Genomic DNA, 16,267 nt, shown 5'->3' with positions numbered 1-16,267 from the left:
TTTTTTAGGGTTTTCTTTTTTTTTTTTTTTTTTGTTTTATCTCTAATAGCTTTTTTTTTTTTTATCTCCAAAACCTCCAAGGCTTTTTTTGGGGTGTTGAAGCGCAGCAACTTCGTTAAGAAGTTGAATTTGAGGAGCGTCTTCAGGCTTAATTAGCGGGTACTTAATACCCCTGATGCGCTCGCGTGGGGAATGATGTCCTCACTCTGGTTCTTTTTCTCAGTATTTACCTGGAACAAGGATAAACTGGGACACATTCCTTCTGGGTTTGGATAGTATGGATAATAATTATTTGGGATATTTATTCACATCTCGCTAGAGCGAGATTTGTCCCCGTAGCTTCCCGCCGCCCAGCCTGGTGCCTACTGTGAGATAAAGGGGGGGGGGAATCCAAACGGCGTGCGGCTATTGGCTGAGTGGATTCAGCAGCGGGCCAATCAGGGAGCCGCTGTGGTGGCACGGTCGGACGCACTCCGCCAGCGCTGCCCCAACCAATAGGAGGTTGCGGATTAGAGTCTTCGTTTGCATAACGCCCTGCTCCTCCAGCCCTTTTCCTGAAGCGGTGGGTGGCTCTGAAAAGAGCCTTTGGGGTTTTTTTAAAAAAAAAAAAAAAAAAAAATCCTCAGGGAAGTAGAAGACCTCGAGGCGGCTTCTCCCGCTGCCTCACTTGCCCTTGCCCTTGTGGCTCTCGGTCTTCTTAGGCAGCAGCACAGCCTGGATGTTGGGCAGGACGCCGCCCTGCGCGATCGTGACGCCGCCCAGCAGCTTGTTGAGCTCCTCGTCGTTGCGGACGGCGAGCTGGAGGTGGCGGGGGATGATCCGCGTCTTCTTGTTATCCCGGGCGGCGTTGCCTGCCAGCTCCAGGATCTCGGCCGTCAGATATTCCATCACAGCGGCCAGGTAGACGGGAGCGCCAGCGCCCACCCGCTCGGCGTAGTTCCCCTTCCGCAGCAGGCGGTGGACGCGGCCCACGGGGAACTGGAGGCCGGCACGGGATGAGCGGGACTTGGCCTTAGCCCGGGCTTTGCCTCCCTGCTTCCCCCGACCCGACATCGCTGCAACGAAAACACTGAGAGCGCCGCGCCGCTGCCGCCCCCGGCATGTTATACCCTGCCGCGGATCGAAAGCGCTCCTTCTGATTGGCTAAAGGGCCGCTCGCCGGAGGACCAATAGAAAATCAACGTGTTCTGGCCAATAACAGCCCGCCCTTTGGATCCGCCTCCGCCACACGGAGGTCGGAGCCCGCGCCGGGAGCGCACTGCGGGGAGCGCGGCCCGCATTTGGCGGCGGGACGGGGCGACGGAGAGGTTTCCCCCCCGGCCCGGGCAGGGCTGGGAGGAGGCGGTGGCTGCAGGCGGTTAAACTCGTTCCCTCAACTTTAGGAAATTTGGGTCCTTTTTGTATATTACAGCTTTTTTTCGGCATGACAATACCTCGGCACAAGTCCGCCGCGGCGCTAAAGGCAAACCCCCCCCGAGGGGAATTTTTAAGGCTTTTCCCAGTGTGTTCGGTGATTTCGGGCCGCTCTCCCGGCGCCACCGGGGCTCCCATGGCTGCGCGACGGGAGGGGGGACGCGGTTCTCACTCAGGTCTGGCCCACCCCACCCCCTACCTCCCCTTCGCCCCCGTCAGGGCCGTCGCCGCGGTTTCCCCATCCTCTCACAGCACCTTTTGCACCATCGAACTTTTAAAAAACACCTTTTTTTAATCCTTAAAACTCTTGCTTTCCGAGTTTTCTCTCCCTCAAGGCCATAGGGAGGCGTGGGGAGAGTGCCGGTAGGAGCCCGGATAGCTCAGTCGGCAGAGCATCAGACTTTTAATCTGAGGGTCCAGGGTTCAAGTCCCTGTTCGGGCGAACGCATTGTCTTATCTTTTGCCTCCCGCACCCCTTTCCCCCCCGCCCAGCGCCCTCCCCCTGCTCCCCGCCGCGCTCCTCAAATCCTGGGCTCCGCACTATTTTTTCTGGCGGCAGAGGCGGCGGCGAGGGGTGTGGGACCCGGCGGAGGTAGCGGGGCGGGTCGGTCCCATGGTGTAATGGTTAGCACTCTGGACTCTGAATCCAGCGATCCGAGTTCAAATCTCGGTGGGACCTACAGCTCCTTTTGCGATCCCGGTCACCTCGTGTCACCCCGCCCCAGTACGGGGGGATCCCGGTCACGGTGTCACCCCTCCGCGTCCCACCCCATTTGGGGGACGCTCTTTTGGGGACTGTGTGCCCCGAGTGTGTCACCCCCTCAGCTGTGACGTGGGTTGCCCTGAACGTGACCCACTCGTGGGGACAGCAGGTGACATCCCGCCTGTGACACCCCATTGGGGACCACATATAATGGCCCACGTGTGACATCCCATGTGTGGCACCCCACTGAGGTCCCCCTGTGACATCCCGTGTTTGACCCCCCGTTAGGGACCTCACGTGACCCCTCCTCTTTGGGGACCCCCTGTGACATCCCATGTGTGACACCCCACTGGGGACCCCGTGTGACACCCCAAGCCTGACCACCCCATCAGGGACCACATGTGACACCCCTTTGGGAATGGCATGTGGCATCCCACACATGACACCCCATTGGGGACCACATGTGACACCCCACAGTTGACATCCTGGGGGGGGGGGGGACGACCGATGTGACACCCCATTGGGGGACTGTGTGTGACACCCCATCACAGCCCGTGTGGCATCCAACGGGTGTCACCCCATGTGTGCCACCATGTGCAATGCCCCATACGTGACACCCCACCAGGGACCATCTATGACACCCCCCACCACCCCACCCCCCCGTGACTGCCACACCCCCTTGGGGACCTCAAGTGCCACCTGCAGGGGGAGGTGACCTCGTGTCATCCTGTCCCCAAGGGGAACCGAAAGCCACTCTCGTACCTCCAGCCCTGCTGGAGCCTGGGCTCTCCCAGTCCCTCCCACTCCCTCCCAGTCCCATCGCCCTCACGGCAGGACCTGGCTTCTCCTGTCCCACGTCCCCGGTGGTGGTGGCCCTCATCCTCAGGGAGAATTGGGGGTGATGGGGACACGGTGCCCCAAGGGGATGGTGGCCCTGGGCAGGGAGGGGACCAGAAACCCCCCCCCAGCAGCCCCCAACCGGCCCCTTGCAGGCTGGGGGCACCGAGCAGGACACGGGGACGCGAATATGGGGACAGGGACAGGACGGGGGCCACCAGCTTGGGGCCAGGAAACCATCTTCACACCCCAAAAATAACCTCCTTGGGGGTCATCCCACAGGGTGGGACATCACCGGTGGGGACGGCTCCATCCCGGCACCTGCCGCCTCACCCCAGGCCAACGTCCCCTGGCCGTCGCCGTGGCACTTTGACACCGGTGACACCAACCCCCATAAACACCCCCCCCAAATTGCAAAACGTTCTGGAGCAAAGGGCGACGCCCGGAGGGTTTTACCCTTTCCATCCTCGTGATAATTTTATAACCCGGGAACACCCCGGGATTGCAAATCGGAGGCAAAGGTGAGTGCCGTGGCGGTGACGCTCGTGTGGTTTCATTTATTTTATTATTTTCTTTTTTTCTAATGAGCGGAATGATTAATTAGCCCGTCAAGAATCAGCTTGCCAAACACTCACACCCAGCTCAGGCATTTCGACGGCAAACTTTGAGGTTTCTCTTGGCAATTTAGCAGGGGGCGGGGGGGGGGGGTGAAGAAAGCAAACATCTTTGTGTGAACGTTTGCCCCAGAGAAGGGACGTGGGGTGGACAAAAGGGTCCGGTGTGGGGCTGGGCCTGCTCGGAAAGGGCCGGAGATGCGGCCGGTTCCCAAGGATATGGGGGGGGACGGGGAAAGGGGCAAGTTTTGGTGGGGGTTCCCGATGGCAGCATCAAAAAAGTAAACACCATCTTGGCTGATATCCCTGTTTTTACAATGAAAGAAGAAATGCTGGAGATGTTTGAGGTCGGCTGGAGATGTCTGGGGTCAGTTGGAGATGTCTGGGGTCAGTTGGAGATGTTTGGGGTCAGTTGGAGATATCTGAGATGTTTGGGGTCAGTTGGAGATGTTTGGGGTCAGTTGGAGATATCTGAGATGTTTGGGGTCAGTTGGAGAAGTTTGGGGTCAGTTGGAGATGTTTGGGGTCGACTGGAGATATTGGAGATGTTTGGGGTCAGCTGGAGATGTTTGGGGTCAACTGGAGATATTGGAGATGTTTGGGGTCAGCTGGAGATGTTTGGGGTCGACTGGAGATATCTGAGACGTTTGGGGTCAGCTGGAGGTGTTGGAGATGTTGGGGGTCAGTTGGAGATGTTGGAGATATTTGGGGTCAGTTGCAGATGTTTGGGGGCATTTGGGGTCAGCTGGAGACGTTTGGAGTTGAGCCATTACGGGTTGGATGGAGATGATGGAGTCGGATGGAGACACTGGGTTTGACGGAAACGGTGGGTGGATGGAGACATTGGGGTGGGATGGAGATGTTGGGGTGGGATGGAGAAATGGGGGGGGGTTGGATGGAGACATTGGGGTTGGATGGATGGAGATGTTGGGGCTGGATGGAGAGGTTGGGGTGGGATGAAGACATTAGGGGCTGGATGGAGATGTTGGGGTGGGATGGAGACATTGGGGGGGGTTGGATGGAGATGTTGGGGTGGGATGGAGACATTGGGGGGGTTGGATGGAGATGATGGGGTGGGATGGAGACATCAGGGGATGGATGGAGATGTTGGGGTGGGATGGATGGAGATGCTGGGGCTGGATGGAGATGTTGGGGTGGGATGGAGACATTGGGGGGGTTGGATGGAGATGTTGGGGTGGGATGGAGACATTGGGGGGTTGGATGGAGATGTTGGGGTGGGATGGAGACATCAGGGGATGGATGGAGATGTTGGGGTCCTGGATGTGCCCCTGTTCTCCATGCAGGGTGTGGAGCACCCAAAGGAGCAGGGGCTGCTCCCAGAGGGGCCTCCGTGTAGACCCCAACCCATAACCCAAAGCCAAGAGTGGAGGGATGAGTGATGAGTGAGGGATGGACAGATGGATGGATGGGTGGACGGATGGATGGATGGATGGACGGATGGATGAGGGATGGACGGATGGATGAGGGATGGACGGATGGACAGATAGATGGATGGACAGTTGTCTGGGTGGAGGGATGGATGGAGGGGTGGATGAATGGTTGGATGGATGGATGAACAGATGGACGAACAGATGGACGGATGGAAAGATGGATGGATGGAGGGATGGACAGATGGATGGAGGAACTGATGGGTGGAAGGATGGACAGATGGAAAGATGGATGGAGGGATGGATGGATGGACAGATGGAGGAGTGGATGGATGGAAGGATGGACAGATGGAAGGATGGATGGAGGGATGGATGGATGGACAGATGGATGGATGGACAGATGGAGGAATGGATGGATGGAAGGATGGACAGATGGAAGGATGGATGGAAGGATGGACAGATGAAAGCACAGACAGATGGACGGATAGATGGACAGATGGATGGACAGATGGATGAGGGATGGACAGATAGATGGAGGGATGGACAGTGGCCTGGGTGGAGGGATGGATGGAGGGGTGGATGAATGGTTGTCTGGATGGATGAACAGATGGACGGATGGAAAGATGGATGGATGGATGGAAGGATGGACAGATGAAAGCATGGACAGATGGATGGATGGAGGGATGGATGGAGGGGTGGATGAATGGATGGATGGATGAACAGTTGGACGGATGGAAAGATGGATGGATGCAAGGATGGAGAGATGGATGGATGGACAGATGGATGGATGCAAGGATGGAGAGATGGATGGATGGATGGAAGGATGGACAGATGCAAGGATGGACAGATGGATGGATGGAGGAACGGATGGATGGGAGGATGGACAGATGGATGGATGGAGAGCTGGATGGACAGACAGATGGATGGACGGATGGAGGGATGGACAGATGGACGGTTGGACAGATGGAGGGCTGGCTGAATGTTTAGATCGATGGATGGACAAACAGCTACGGTGGGCAGAGGAGGAGGTAGATGACCAGGTGGACAGACGGATGGTGGACAGACGCAGAGGTGAGCCACGCTGACAGCCAGCTCGTGTTTCCACCCCCACCTCCTTGGCGGGTGCCGCGGATGAGTGGGTGGCGGCAAATCCCGTTGGGATGGCGGCCATCCAGAAGGATCCGAGCGGCGGCAGCAGGACGGACGACCGGTGGAGCGGAGCAGCGGCCGATCGCTGCCAGCCGCCCCCGCCGTGTGGCCCTCCACACCCCGGGGCTGGGCTCCTGTCGCCGGAGCGAGATAGAAAAAAAAAAACAAAGCGGAGGCCAAAAAAAAAAAAAAAAGGCAAAAAAAAAAAAAAGCAGGAGCAAAGAAAACAAACCGCCCTAATCCCGGCAACGCCGTGGCAAAACCCCGCCGGGCGCCGGCAACCGGGGCAAGGTGCGCTTCGGGGCGGACCTTGGCCACCGGCACCCAAGCCTGACCATGCCGGCGCTGGGGATCGTCACGGCGGCGGTGGTGGGACTGGTGGTGCTGGCGGTGCTGGTGCCGGCGGTGACGACGCGTTTGGTGCCTTTCTTCTGGGCTGACCTGGTGGCTTTCAGCGGCTTGGTGGGATCGTCCATCCGATGCCGGCGCCGGTTGAACCGCCGTCCCCCCGTCACCCTCCTGGATGTCTTTCGGGAGCACGTTCGCCGCCGGCCCCGTTGGCCGTTGATCCTCTTCCAGGAGGAGGTTTACACCTACGAGGACATGGACCGACGGAGTAACCAGGCTGCCCGACTCCTCGCCCGCCGCCTGGGGCTGGAACCGGGCCGGACGGTGGCCGTCTTCCTCCCCAACCACCCCACCTACGTCTGGACCTGGTTGGCCTTGGCCAAGTTGGGTTGTCCCATGGCATGTCTCAACTGTAACGTGCGGGGGCGGGCGCTGCAACACGCCTTGGCCGCCGCCGGGGCCACCGTCGTCCTCTCCAGCCCCGGTGAGTGACACCCCCCCCCGCCCCCCCCCAAAAAACACGGGGGGGGGTGGGGGGGGTGAGGGGACCCAGGTGGTTCTGTGGGAGGGGTACGGTGCCACACGCGTGTGCAGGGATTGGGGGGGGGGGGAGGTGGCGTCTGCGCGTGTTGGGGCTTGTGCAGGTGTTGGCAGGGGCGGTGTGTGGGGCTGCAGGTGCGTCGGTGCCTGTGCATGGAGTTACACGCGTGTCAGTGCATGTACATAGGGCTGCATGCGTGTCAGTGCCTGTGCATGGAGTTACACAGCTGTCAGTGTCTGTGCATGGAGTTACACGCGTGTCAGTGCATGTACATAGGGCTGCACGCGTGTCAGTGCCCGTGCATGGAGTTACACGCGTGTCAGTGCCTGTGCATGGAGTTACACACGCGTGTCAGTGCCTGTGCATGGAGTTACACAGCTGTCAGTGTCTGTGCATGGAGTTACACGCGTGTCAGTGCATGTACATAGGGCTGCATGCGTGTCAGTGCCCGTGCATGGAGTTACACGCGTGTCAGTGCCTGTGCATGGAGTTACACAGCTGTCAGTGTCTGTGCATGGAGTTACACGCGTGTCAGTGCCTGTGCATGGAGTTACACACGCGTGTCAGTGCCTGTGCATGGAGTTACACAGCTGTCAGTGTCTGTGCATGGAGTTACACGCGTGTCAGTGCCTGTGCATGGAGTTACACACACGTGTCAGTGCCCGTGCATGGAGTTACACGCGTGTCAGTGCCTGTGCATGGAGTTACACGCGTGTCAGGGCCTGTGCATGGAGTTACACGCGTGTCAGTGTCTGTGCCTGGAGTTACACAGCTGTCAGTGCCTGTGCATGGAGTTACACGCGTGTCAGTGTCTGTGCATGGAGTTACACGCGTGTCAGTGTCTGTGCATGGGGCTGCAGGTGTGTCAGTGCCTGTGCATGGAGTTACACACGCGTGTCAGTGCCTGTGCATGGAGTTACACGCATGTCAGTGCATGTACATAGGGCTGCACGCGTGTCAGTGTCTGTGCATGGATTTACACGCGGGTCAGTGCCTGTGCATGGAGTTACACGCGTGTCAGTGTCTGTGCATGGAGTTACACAGCTGTCAGTGCCTGTGCATGGGCTGCAGGTGTGTTGGTGACTGTGCATGGAGTTACACACGTGTCAGGGCCTGTGCATGGAGTTACACACACGTGTCAGTGCCTGTGCATGGAGTTACACACACGTGTCAGTGCCTGTGCATGGAGACACACGCATATCAGGGCCTGTGCATGGAGTTACACGTGTGTCAGGGCCTGTGCATGGAGTTACACAGCTGTCAGGGCCTGTGCATGGAGTTACACACGCGTGTCAGTGCCTGTGCATGGCGTTACACAGCTGTCAGTGCCTGTGCATGGAGTTACACGCGTGTCAGGGCCTGTGCATGGAGTTACACGCGGGTCAGTGCCTGTGCATGGAGTTACACGCGTGTCAGTGCATGTACATAGGGCTGCACGTGTGTCAGTGCCTGTGCCTGGAGTTACACGCGTGTCAGTGCCTGTGCATGGAGTTACACGCGTGTCAGTGCCCGTGCATGTGCCTGCATACGTGTCGCTGTGCACACATGCCTTTCCACATGTGTTGGATTCTACGTGTGCACGTGCACGCCTGCCAATGTCTGCGCGTGCGTGTCAGCGCGCGTGCACTTGCACGCGTGTCAGCGCCCACCCACGCTCTTGCACATGCCAGCGACACGCGTGTGCGCGCTCTGCACGATGGGGCCCTTTGCCCCGACTGTGCGCGAGCTCCTTCTCATTGGGGCTGTATTTTCACACACCCCCCCCCCCCCAGCCTTTGCACGATGTGGTCACGGCTCTTGTGCCGCCCTTCGCACACGCGTGTGCAACCCCCGTGACACCCCCGCTGCGTGTCAGGGTGCGCCAAGGCCACCGGTTAATCATCACCTGCCCCATCCTGGGGTAAAGGTCCTTTCCCTGTGTCACGGTTTTGGGGGAAAAAGGAGACGAAACCTCAGGGCAGGAGGGGGCTGGATCTGGGGGGATGCGGGGGGTGCCCATCCCAGGGGGGTCTGGGTGCCCCTTGGGGTGCTGGGGGCACCCATGGGCTCAGGGCACCCACAGGAGATGCTCTGGGGTGCAGAGGGGGCCCTTTTGGGGTGCTGGGATCCTCAAGGCTTCCAGGTGGGATCCTCCGGGTGCCAGCCCTGCTTGGGATCCTCGGGGCACCCAACCAGGGTGCCCACCCCATGGAGGTCCCGCCCGGTGCCCATCTGGGGTCCTTTGGGTGCCCATCTGGGATGTCCAGGGTGCCCACCTGATCGGGGTGCCCACTTGGGGGCGCACTGGGTGCCCACCTGGGATCTTTGGGTGCCCATCCACGATGCCTGGGGTGCCCATCTGGGATCCTTGGAGCACCCATCCTGGACGCCCACCCAGTTGAGGTCCCTCTTTGGGGTGTACCTGGTGCCATCTGGGGTCCTTCGGGTGCCCATTTGGGATGCCCAGATTCACTACATGCCCAAGGGGTGCATTGGGTGCCCATCCGGGGTCTCCGGAGCACCCATCCACGATGCCATCATGTCCATCTGATCGGGGTGCCCATTTTGGGGGTGCATTGAGTGTCCCCCTGAGATCTTTGGAGCACCCATCCATGATGCCTCGGGTGCCCACCTGATCAGGGTGCCCATTTGGGATGCATTGGGTGCCCACCTGAGATCTTTGGGTGCCCATTTGCGATGGCTGGGTTCCCTACCTAATCAAGGGGTGCATTGGGTGCCCACCTGAGATCTTTGGGTGCCCATCCATGATGTCTGGGGTGTCCGTCTGATCGGGGTGCCCATTGGAGGTGCATTGGGTGCCCACCTGAGATCTTTGGGTGCCCTTTTGCGATGGCTGGGTTCCCTACCTAATCAAGGGGTGCATTGGGTGCCCACCTGAGACCTTTGGGTGCCCATCCATGATGTCTGGGGTGTCCGTCTGATCGGGGTGCCCATTGGAGGTGCATTGGGTGCCCACCTGAGATCTTTGGGTGCCCATCCATGATGTCTGGGGTGTCCGTCTGATCGGGGTGCCCATTGGAGGTGCATTGGGTGCCCACCTGAGATCTTTGGGTGCCCATCCATGATGTCTGGGGTGTCCGTCTGATCGGGGTGCCCACTGGAGGTGCACTGGGTGCCCACCTGAGATCTTTGGGTGCCCATCCATGATGCCTGGAGTGCCCACCCGATCAGGTTGCCCACCCCTGACTCTTCGGGTTCTCCTCCTGGGTGCTCACCCATCTGGGGACCCCCCCCCCCACACCGGGTCCCCCCTCTCCCCGCAGAGCTCCAGGTGGCCGTGGAGGAGGTGCTGCCGGCCCTGCAGCGTGATGGCATCCGCGTCTTCTACCTCAGCTCCACCTCGCCCACGCCGGGTGTGGAGGCCCTGCTGCCTGCCATCGAGGAGGTCTCCCATGAGCCCCTGCCCGCCCACCACCGTGCTGGCGTCACCGCCGACTCCAAGGCCCTCTACATCTACACCTCCGGCACCACCGGTGAGGCCATGGGGACAAAGGCAAGAGGGGCTCTTCCTTGGCGAACCATCTGGGAGGGTTTGGGTGCCATGGGTGAGGAACCAGAGGTTGTCTCCCATGGGCTGTGTGGGTGAGGTGGTGCAGGTGACGTTGGAAGGGTCTCATGGAGGCCTTTCTCTAACCTTGACCATTGTGGGTTCGCCTGGGCCAGGTTCCTCCTGGCTGTGTCCATGCGAGAGTTGGGTATCTCCAAGGATGGAGACCCACCATGTCCCCGGGTCTGTCCTCGCTGGGACAGGGTGGGGTAGGACCTCCTGCTTCCAACCCTGAACCCAAACCAGATCCCACCCCAACCAACACAGATGCATCTGGATGAGGTTCCTCATGGCTCCTCCAATGAGGTCTGCAGACCCACATGGAGATCCATCCTGTCCCTGGGTCTGTCCTCGCTGGGACAGGGTGGGGTGGGACCTCCTGCATCCAACCCTGAACCCAAACCAGTCCCACCCCAACAAACACAGGTGCATCTGGATGAGGTTCCTCATGGCTCCTCCCAGTGAGGTCTGGAGACCTCTAGGGATGGAGACCCACCACCATAAGGGAAGGGTTTTGCCCTCCCATCCCACCAGGGAACCTCCAAGGAGGCCAATTCCCACCCTCTGCTCCCACCCCCCAGGACTACCCAAGGCAGCGGTGATCACAGAGCTGAAGCTGATGATGGTGGCCAACTTGGGTCGGCTCTGTGGCCTACGGCCTGATGATGTCATCTACACTACGCTACCGCTCTACCACTCGGCTGGGCTGCTCATCGGGGTGGGAGGGTGCTTCGAGGTCGGTACGTACCCCCCCTGTGCCCCACATGGACCTGCCAGCATAGGGAGGGGGTGGAGATGGGTGGGTGGATGGAGGGATGGGTGGATGGATGGAGGAACGTGTGGGGAGAGAGAAGAAGAAGGGAGAGAGGGAGCTGCCTCCATAGATGGGTGAGGGATGGACAGACAGATGGGTGGACATTTCAGATAGACAGACAGCACTTTATGGAGATGGATGGATGGATGGATGGATGGATGGATGGATGGATGGATGGATGGATGGACGGATGGACGGATGGATGTTTCATGGAGAGATGACAGATGGACAGCTGTTTTACAAAGATGGATGTTTTATGGAGATCCATGGATGGATTGGATCAAGGCTTTTTTCATGTAGGGACAGATAGACTTCTTCTGGAGATAGACTGAAGGATGATGGAAAAATGTGAGGATGGAGGGAAGGAAAGGAGAGAGAGAGAGAGGAGGAAGATCTCTGTAGCCATCAACGGATTAGTGGGCGGACAGATGGCTGGATGGACGGACAGATGACAAAGAGCGTAGGGATGGAAAAGGAAAGAGTCAGGTGAAAAGAAGACAGCAAAGGAGAAGGGCGTCCCCGTAGATAATGGGTGACTGGGGGACAGATCCTTATGGGGATGGATGGATGGATGGATGGATGGATGGATGGATGGATGGAGAAAAGGGGGAAAAAAGAGGAAATCTAGGGCGTAACCATCACCCTGCCATGTCCCCCCCAGGAGCCACCTGCGTCCTACGGGGCAAGTTCTCCGCCTCCCAGTTCTGGGAGGACTGTCGCCGCTACAACGTCTCCGTCATCCAGTACGTGGGCGAGCTCATGCGCTACCTCTGCAACACGCCCAAGGTAAGGTCCCCACCAGCCTGAAATCCCACCCCCAGGTGGGAGGAAGGTGATGCTGTGGGGCGCACCCTGAGACCGTCCCTCTCTTTGTCACCCCACAGCGCCCCAATGACCGGGAACACAGGGTGCGCATGGCCTTGGGCAATGGCCTGCGGGCAGAGGTGTGGAAGGAGTTTCTCCAGCGCTTCGGGCCCATCTCCATCTGGGAGTTTTATGGGGCCACCGAGGGCAACGCCGGCTTCATCAACTACACTGGCAAGATCGGGGCCGTGGGCAGAGCCAACATCTTCCTCAAGGTAAGTGTCCGATGATGACGATGGTGGGGGGGAGCAAACGCTGACAGCCTTGGGGTGACCAATATTGCACCTCAAGTTGGGTTGATACCCTCTTCATGGTGGCACAGACGATGACCACCCTGGGGAAGCCACCACTGTCCATCAGGTTGGGTTGATACAAAAGCAGGAACTGCAGGATCCCGTCTTCACATCCAAAAGGCGTCCCCTCCACCCGCTTGGCCAACGTTGACTTAACACTCAAAGTCTAGTTTTGGAGTGTCCATGGTGACCTGGACATCTCTATAGCCAGGGGCAGAGCCAACATGTTCCTCAAGATGAGCTGCCAGTGACGATGATGGCAGGAGGAGCAAACGCTGATGGCCTTGGGGAGACCAAGATCAAGTTGCGTTGATGCCAAGAGTTGGGGGGGGTCTCTGGGATACCCTCTTCCCGGTGGCACAAACGATGACCACCCTGGGGAAGCCACCACTGTCCATCAGGTTGGGCTGATACACAAGCAGGATCTCCAAGATCCCCTCTTCACATCCAAAAGGCGTCCCCTCCACCTGCTTGGCCAACGTTGCCTCAAGAGTGTTGACTCCAAGTCTAGTTTGGGAGTGTCTGTGGTGACCTAGCCCCGAGAAAGGCCACTTTGGTGTCACTCCTCAGTCCCCAGCCACCCACATGTTGAGCAAAAGCTGCAAAACTAAGGTTTTCTCCACACTCTTCCCACAGTTGCAGCGCTCAGCATTCTCCCACGGGTTTTGGATTTGGGAGATACCACCATGAGTTTGGCCAACGGTTGAATCTATGACATTAAATCTAATTTAAATATAATATAAAGGGTGATGAGCTGGGATGAAGACACAAGTGGCCACCCGGGAGGCTGGAATTTGGGGGGCGGGGGGGGGGGTGGGTCGGGGTGTGTTTTTGTGGGTTCTAATGAGCAAAGAACCGAAGATCGGACCCGGCCCCGGAAGGAAAGTCTTCTCGCTCTTTTTAACCCCACGTTTCTCTTCCACCCACCACTTTCTCTCTTTGTCCCTCGACAGACTTTTGCTCCCTTTGAGCTGATCAAGTACAACGTGGAGGAGGACGAACCCGTCCGGGATGAGCGAGGTCTCTGCATCCGAGTCGGCCCCGGTAAGGAGAGATGAGCCTTTCGAGGGCCTTTTTGGGAGGAAAAGGGGGGCAGATAGAGGGTTGAGACGCATCAAAGCCACTTCTTGGTCCTTATCACCATCCTCTTGGTGGCTGAAAGCCACCGGAAAGCCCTCAAAGAAACAGGAACATCATCCCTGAGTACCTGGTGGGGCATGGAGGTGACATTCCCCAGCGCCAAGACAGTTGCTGATCAGCCTCCAACCCTCCTTTCCCTCCCCGAAGGCGAGACGGGGCTGCTGGTCATCAAAATCACCAAGAACACCCCGTTCCACGGCTACGCCGGCGATTCCAAGAAGACAGAGAAGAAGGTCTTGAGGGATGTCTTGGTCAAAGGCGACGCCTTCTTCAACAGCGGTGACCTCCTCATGATAGACCATGAAAGATTCGTCTACTTCCAGGACCGCGTCGGAGACACTTTCCGGTAACTCCGATGCTCTCCCATCTACATGGGCAAAGCCACTTCCCACCCCAAATGTCCCCTCACAGCTTCATCCCTTCTCTTCCCTAGTTGGAAAGGTGAGAACGTGGCCACCACAGAGGTGGAGGCCACTCTTGCCATGATGAACTTCATCCAGGAGGTCAACGTCTATGGAGTGGCCGTGCCAGGTGAGTACTGGGTGGTTGCACTGGATCAAAATAAGAGTCTGGTGATGTTTCAACCAGGTGATGTTTCCACCATGTGATGTGTCCCCAAATGGTCTAAGTGGCCACCAAGAAGCACAGAAGGGACCAACAATAACCATCTAGTCCAAGTTCCCGACCACTTCAGGACTTACTGACTCAAAATAAGAGTCCAGTATTGTTTTGGGCTCATGATTCCTGCCACAATGGTCCAAAAAAGCCACCAAGAAAAGTAAAAACGGGACTGGGTTGCCCAAAAGAAACATCCAGTGTTGTTTGGGGCAAGTAATTTGTCCATGTAATGGTCCAACTGACCACCACGAAGGCTAAAGTAGGACTTACTGACCCAAAATAAGTTTCTGGCATGGCTTTGGCACACAACAGGCTCCTGTAAAGGTCCAAGTGGCCACCAGAAATGTTAAAGGGGAACTTGGTTGCCCAAACCAAGCATTCAGCATTGTTTGGGACACGCAACATGCAACTGAGAAAAGTAAAATGGGACTCAGTTGCCCAAAAGCAGCATCTGGTGCTGTTTTGGGCAACTGCCGCATCTCCATGATGGTCCATGTGGCCACCAAGAAGAGTAAAAGGGGACTCAGCTGGTCAAAATAAGCGTCTTTTATTGTTTTGGGCACACAGTGTGCTCCTGTAATGGCCTAAGTGGCCACAAAGGAGGCTAAAATGGGAAATGTTCACCCAAAATAAGCATCCAGCGTTGTTTTAGGTACACGATGTGCCTCCATCATCGTTCTAGCGGCCTCCAAGGCAGCTAAAGTGGGACAAGTCCACCCAAAAATAAGCGTCCAATGTTGTTTTGGGCATGCAACAGGTCCCCAGAATGGTCCAAGTGGCCACCAAGAAGAATAAAATGAGCTTCGGTTGCCCAAAATAACCCTCCATCCTTTCTTCGCAGGGTGCGAGGGGAGGTGCGGCATGGCGGCCATCCGCCTGAAAGCTGGGGCCAGCTTTGAGGGCCAGGACCTCTATGCCTTCACCGGGGACACGCTGCCCGCCTACGCCGCCCCCCGCTTCGTGCGGATCCAGGTCAGCGGTCCCAGGCGTCGGGGTGGCTTCTGGGGACAGTTTTTCTTTGGTCCTCTCCAAATTAGTCCCTTGGATGAAGGACAATTCGGCAGCGCAGGCACCAGCGCCCATTTCCAACGACCGCGTTGGCGTCCCCCCAGTTTCCGATGATGATGCCAGTCACCCTGTGCCGGTAACGGTGCTGGGGTCCGGTGACAGTGCCGGGGTCAACCTGTTGGCGCTAGCACTGTCCATCCATTTCTGGAGGGGGTGACGGTCACCCCATATCCACGACAACATCGGGGTCACCCTGTGCTGACGATGGCATCGGTCCACCTTCCCCATGATGGGACCAAGGTCCTGCCTTTCCCATGACAGTGGTGGTCACCCCGTGCCAATGACACCATACAGGTCCCCCCCAATTCCAATGACACCACCTGTGTCCCAGTGCCGATGATGCAAGGGTCCCCATTTCCAATGGTCGTCCCCCCCATTTCTGACGATGGCGCCAGTCACCCCAACGCCGGTAAGGTTTCTGATACCACCATCTCCACAGGACACCCTGGAGATCACGGGGACCTTCAAGCAGTGCAAAGGCAACCTCGTCAAAGAAGGCTTCGACCCCAACATCATCAAAGACCCCCTCTTCTTCCGCGATGACAGGAAGAAGTCCTACGTGCCCTTGAACCCCGACACCTACGCCGCCATCATGGACAGGAAGCTCAACCTGTAGAAGAAGGAGCCACGCGGGGGTCTCCACGGTGGCCTGGGGCGTTAATTGCCTCGGGACGATTGGCAAGTGGGGGCTAATCAGTTGGCTTTCACTTCCTTGGAGGAGTTTGGAAACGATGGTGGAGCACGACGAGGGGGACGGGTTGGTCTCGGTGCTCGCTAGCCCACCCCAGCACCTCTGTGCCACGTCGGCTGCAGAAATTAAAGGCTTAATTCCAATTATTTGGGTCCAGGATGTTGAGGGACATTTTCCGGGGATTGACCCACTTGTTTTTTTTTCCCCTTCTGCAGGGGTCAAATGGTGCCCCAAATCCT

General features: G+C 57.9%; 2 protein-coding genes and 2 non-coding genes across 4 annotated transcripts; 3 read left to right on the top strand and 1 right to left on the bottom strand.

Annotated features, from left to right (window-relative positions):
• Positions 1-69: 69 nt before the first annotated feature.
• On the bottom strand, positions 70-1,636 carry LOC141735076 (histone H2A type 2-B). Its single transcript, XM_074567531.1, has one exon. It carries the CDS (start codon positions 1,051-1,053, stop codon positions 664-666), a length of 390 nt encoding a protein of 129 aa, XP_074423632.1. The 5' UTR covers positions 1,054-1,636; the 3' UTR covers positions 70-663.
• Positions 1,637-1,782: 146 nt separating this feature from the next.
• TRNAK-UUU (transfer RNA lysine (anticodon UUU)) lies at positions 1,783-1,855 on the top strand. Its single transcript has one exon. It is a non-coding gene; the product is annotated as a tRNA-Lys (tRNA).
• Positions 1,856-2,020: 165 nt separating this feature from the next.
• Positions 2,021-2,092, top strand: TRNAQ-CUG (transfer RNA glutamine (anticodon CUG)). The gene has a single exon. It is a non-coding gene; the product is annotated as a tRNA-Gln (tRNA).
• A 4,348-nt stretch (positions 2,093-6,440) lies between these two features.
• SLC27A5 (solute carrier family 27 member 5) lies at positions 6,441-16,174 on the top strand. Its single transcript, XM_074567474.1, has 10 exons — positions 6,441-6,936; positions 10,257-10,466; positions 11,122-11,280; positions 12,016-12,140; positions 12,239-12,433; positions 13,465-13,555; positions 13,799-13,997; positions 14,085-14,182; positions 15,111-15,241; positions 15,777-16,174. The coding sequence occupies exons 1-10, from the start codon at positions 6,441-6,443 to the stop codon at positions 15,951-15,953; spliced, it is 1,881 nt and encodes a 626-aa protein (XP_074423575.1). The 3' UTR covers positions 15,954-16,174.
• The last annotated feature ends 93 nt before the right edge of the window (positions 16,175-16,267 follow it).

This window comes from Larus michahellis, chromosome 28 (genome assembly GCF_964199755.1).
Source record: "Larus michahellis chromosome 28, bLarMic1.1, whole genome shotgun sequence".
NCBI lineage: Eukaryota > Metazoa > Chordata > Aves > Charadriiformes > Laridae > Larus > Larus michahellis.
The sequence above is the reverse complement of the archived record's forward strand: the minus strand, read 5'-3'. Positions and strand labels throughout refer to the sequence as shown.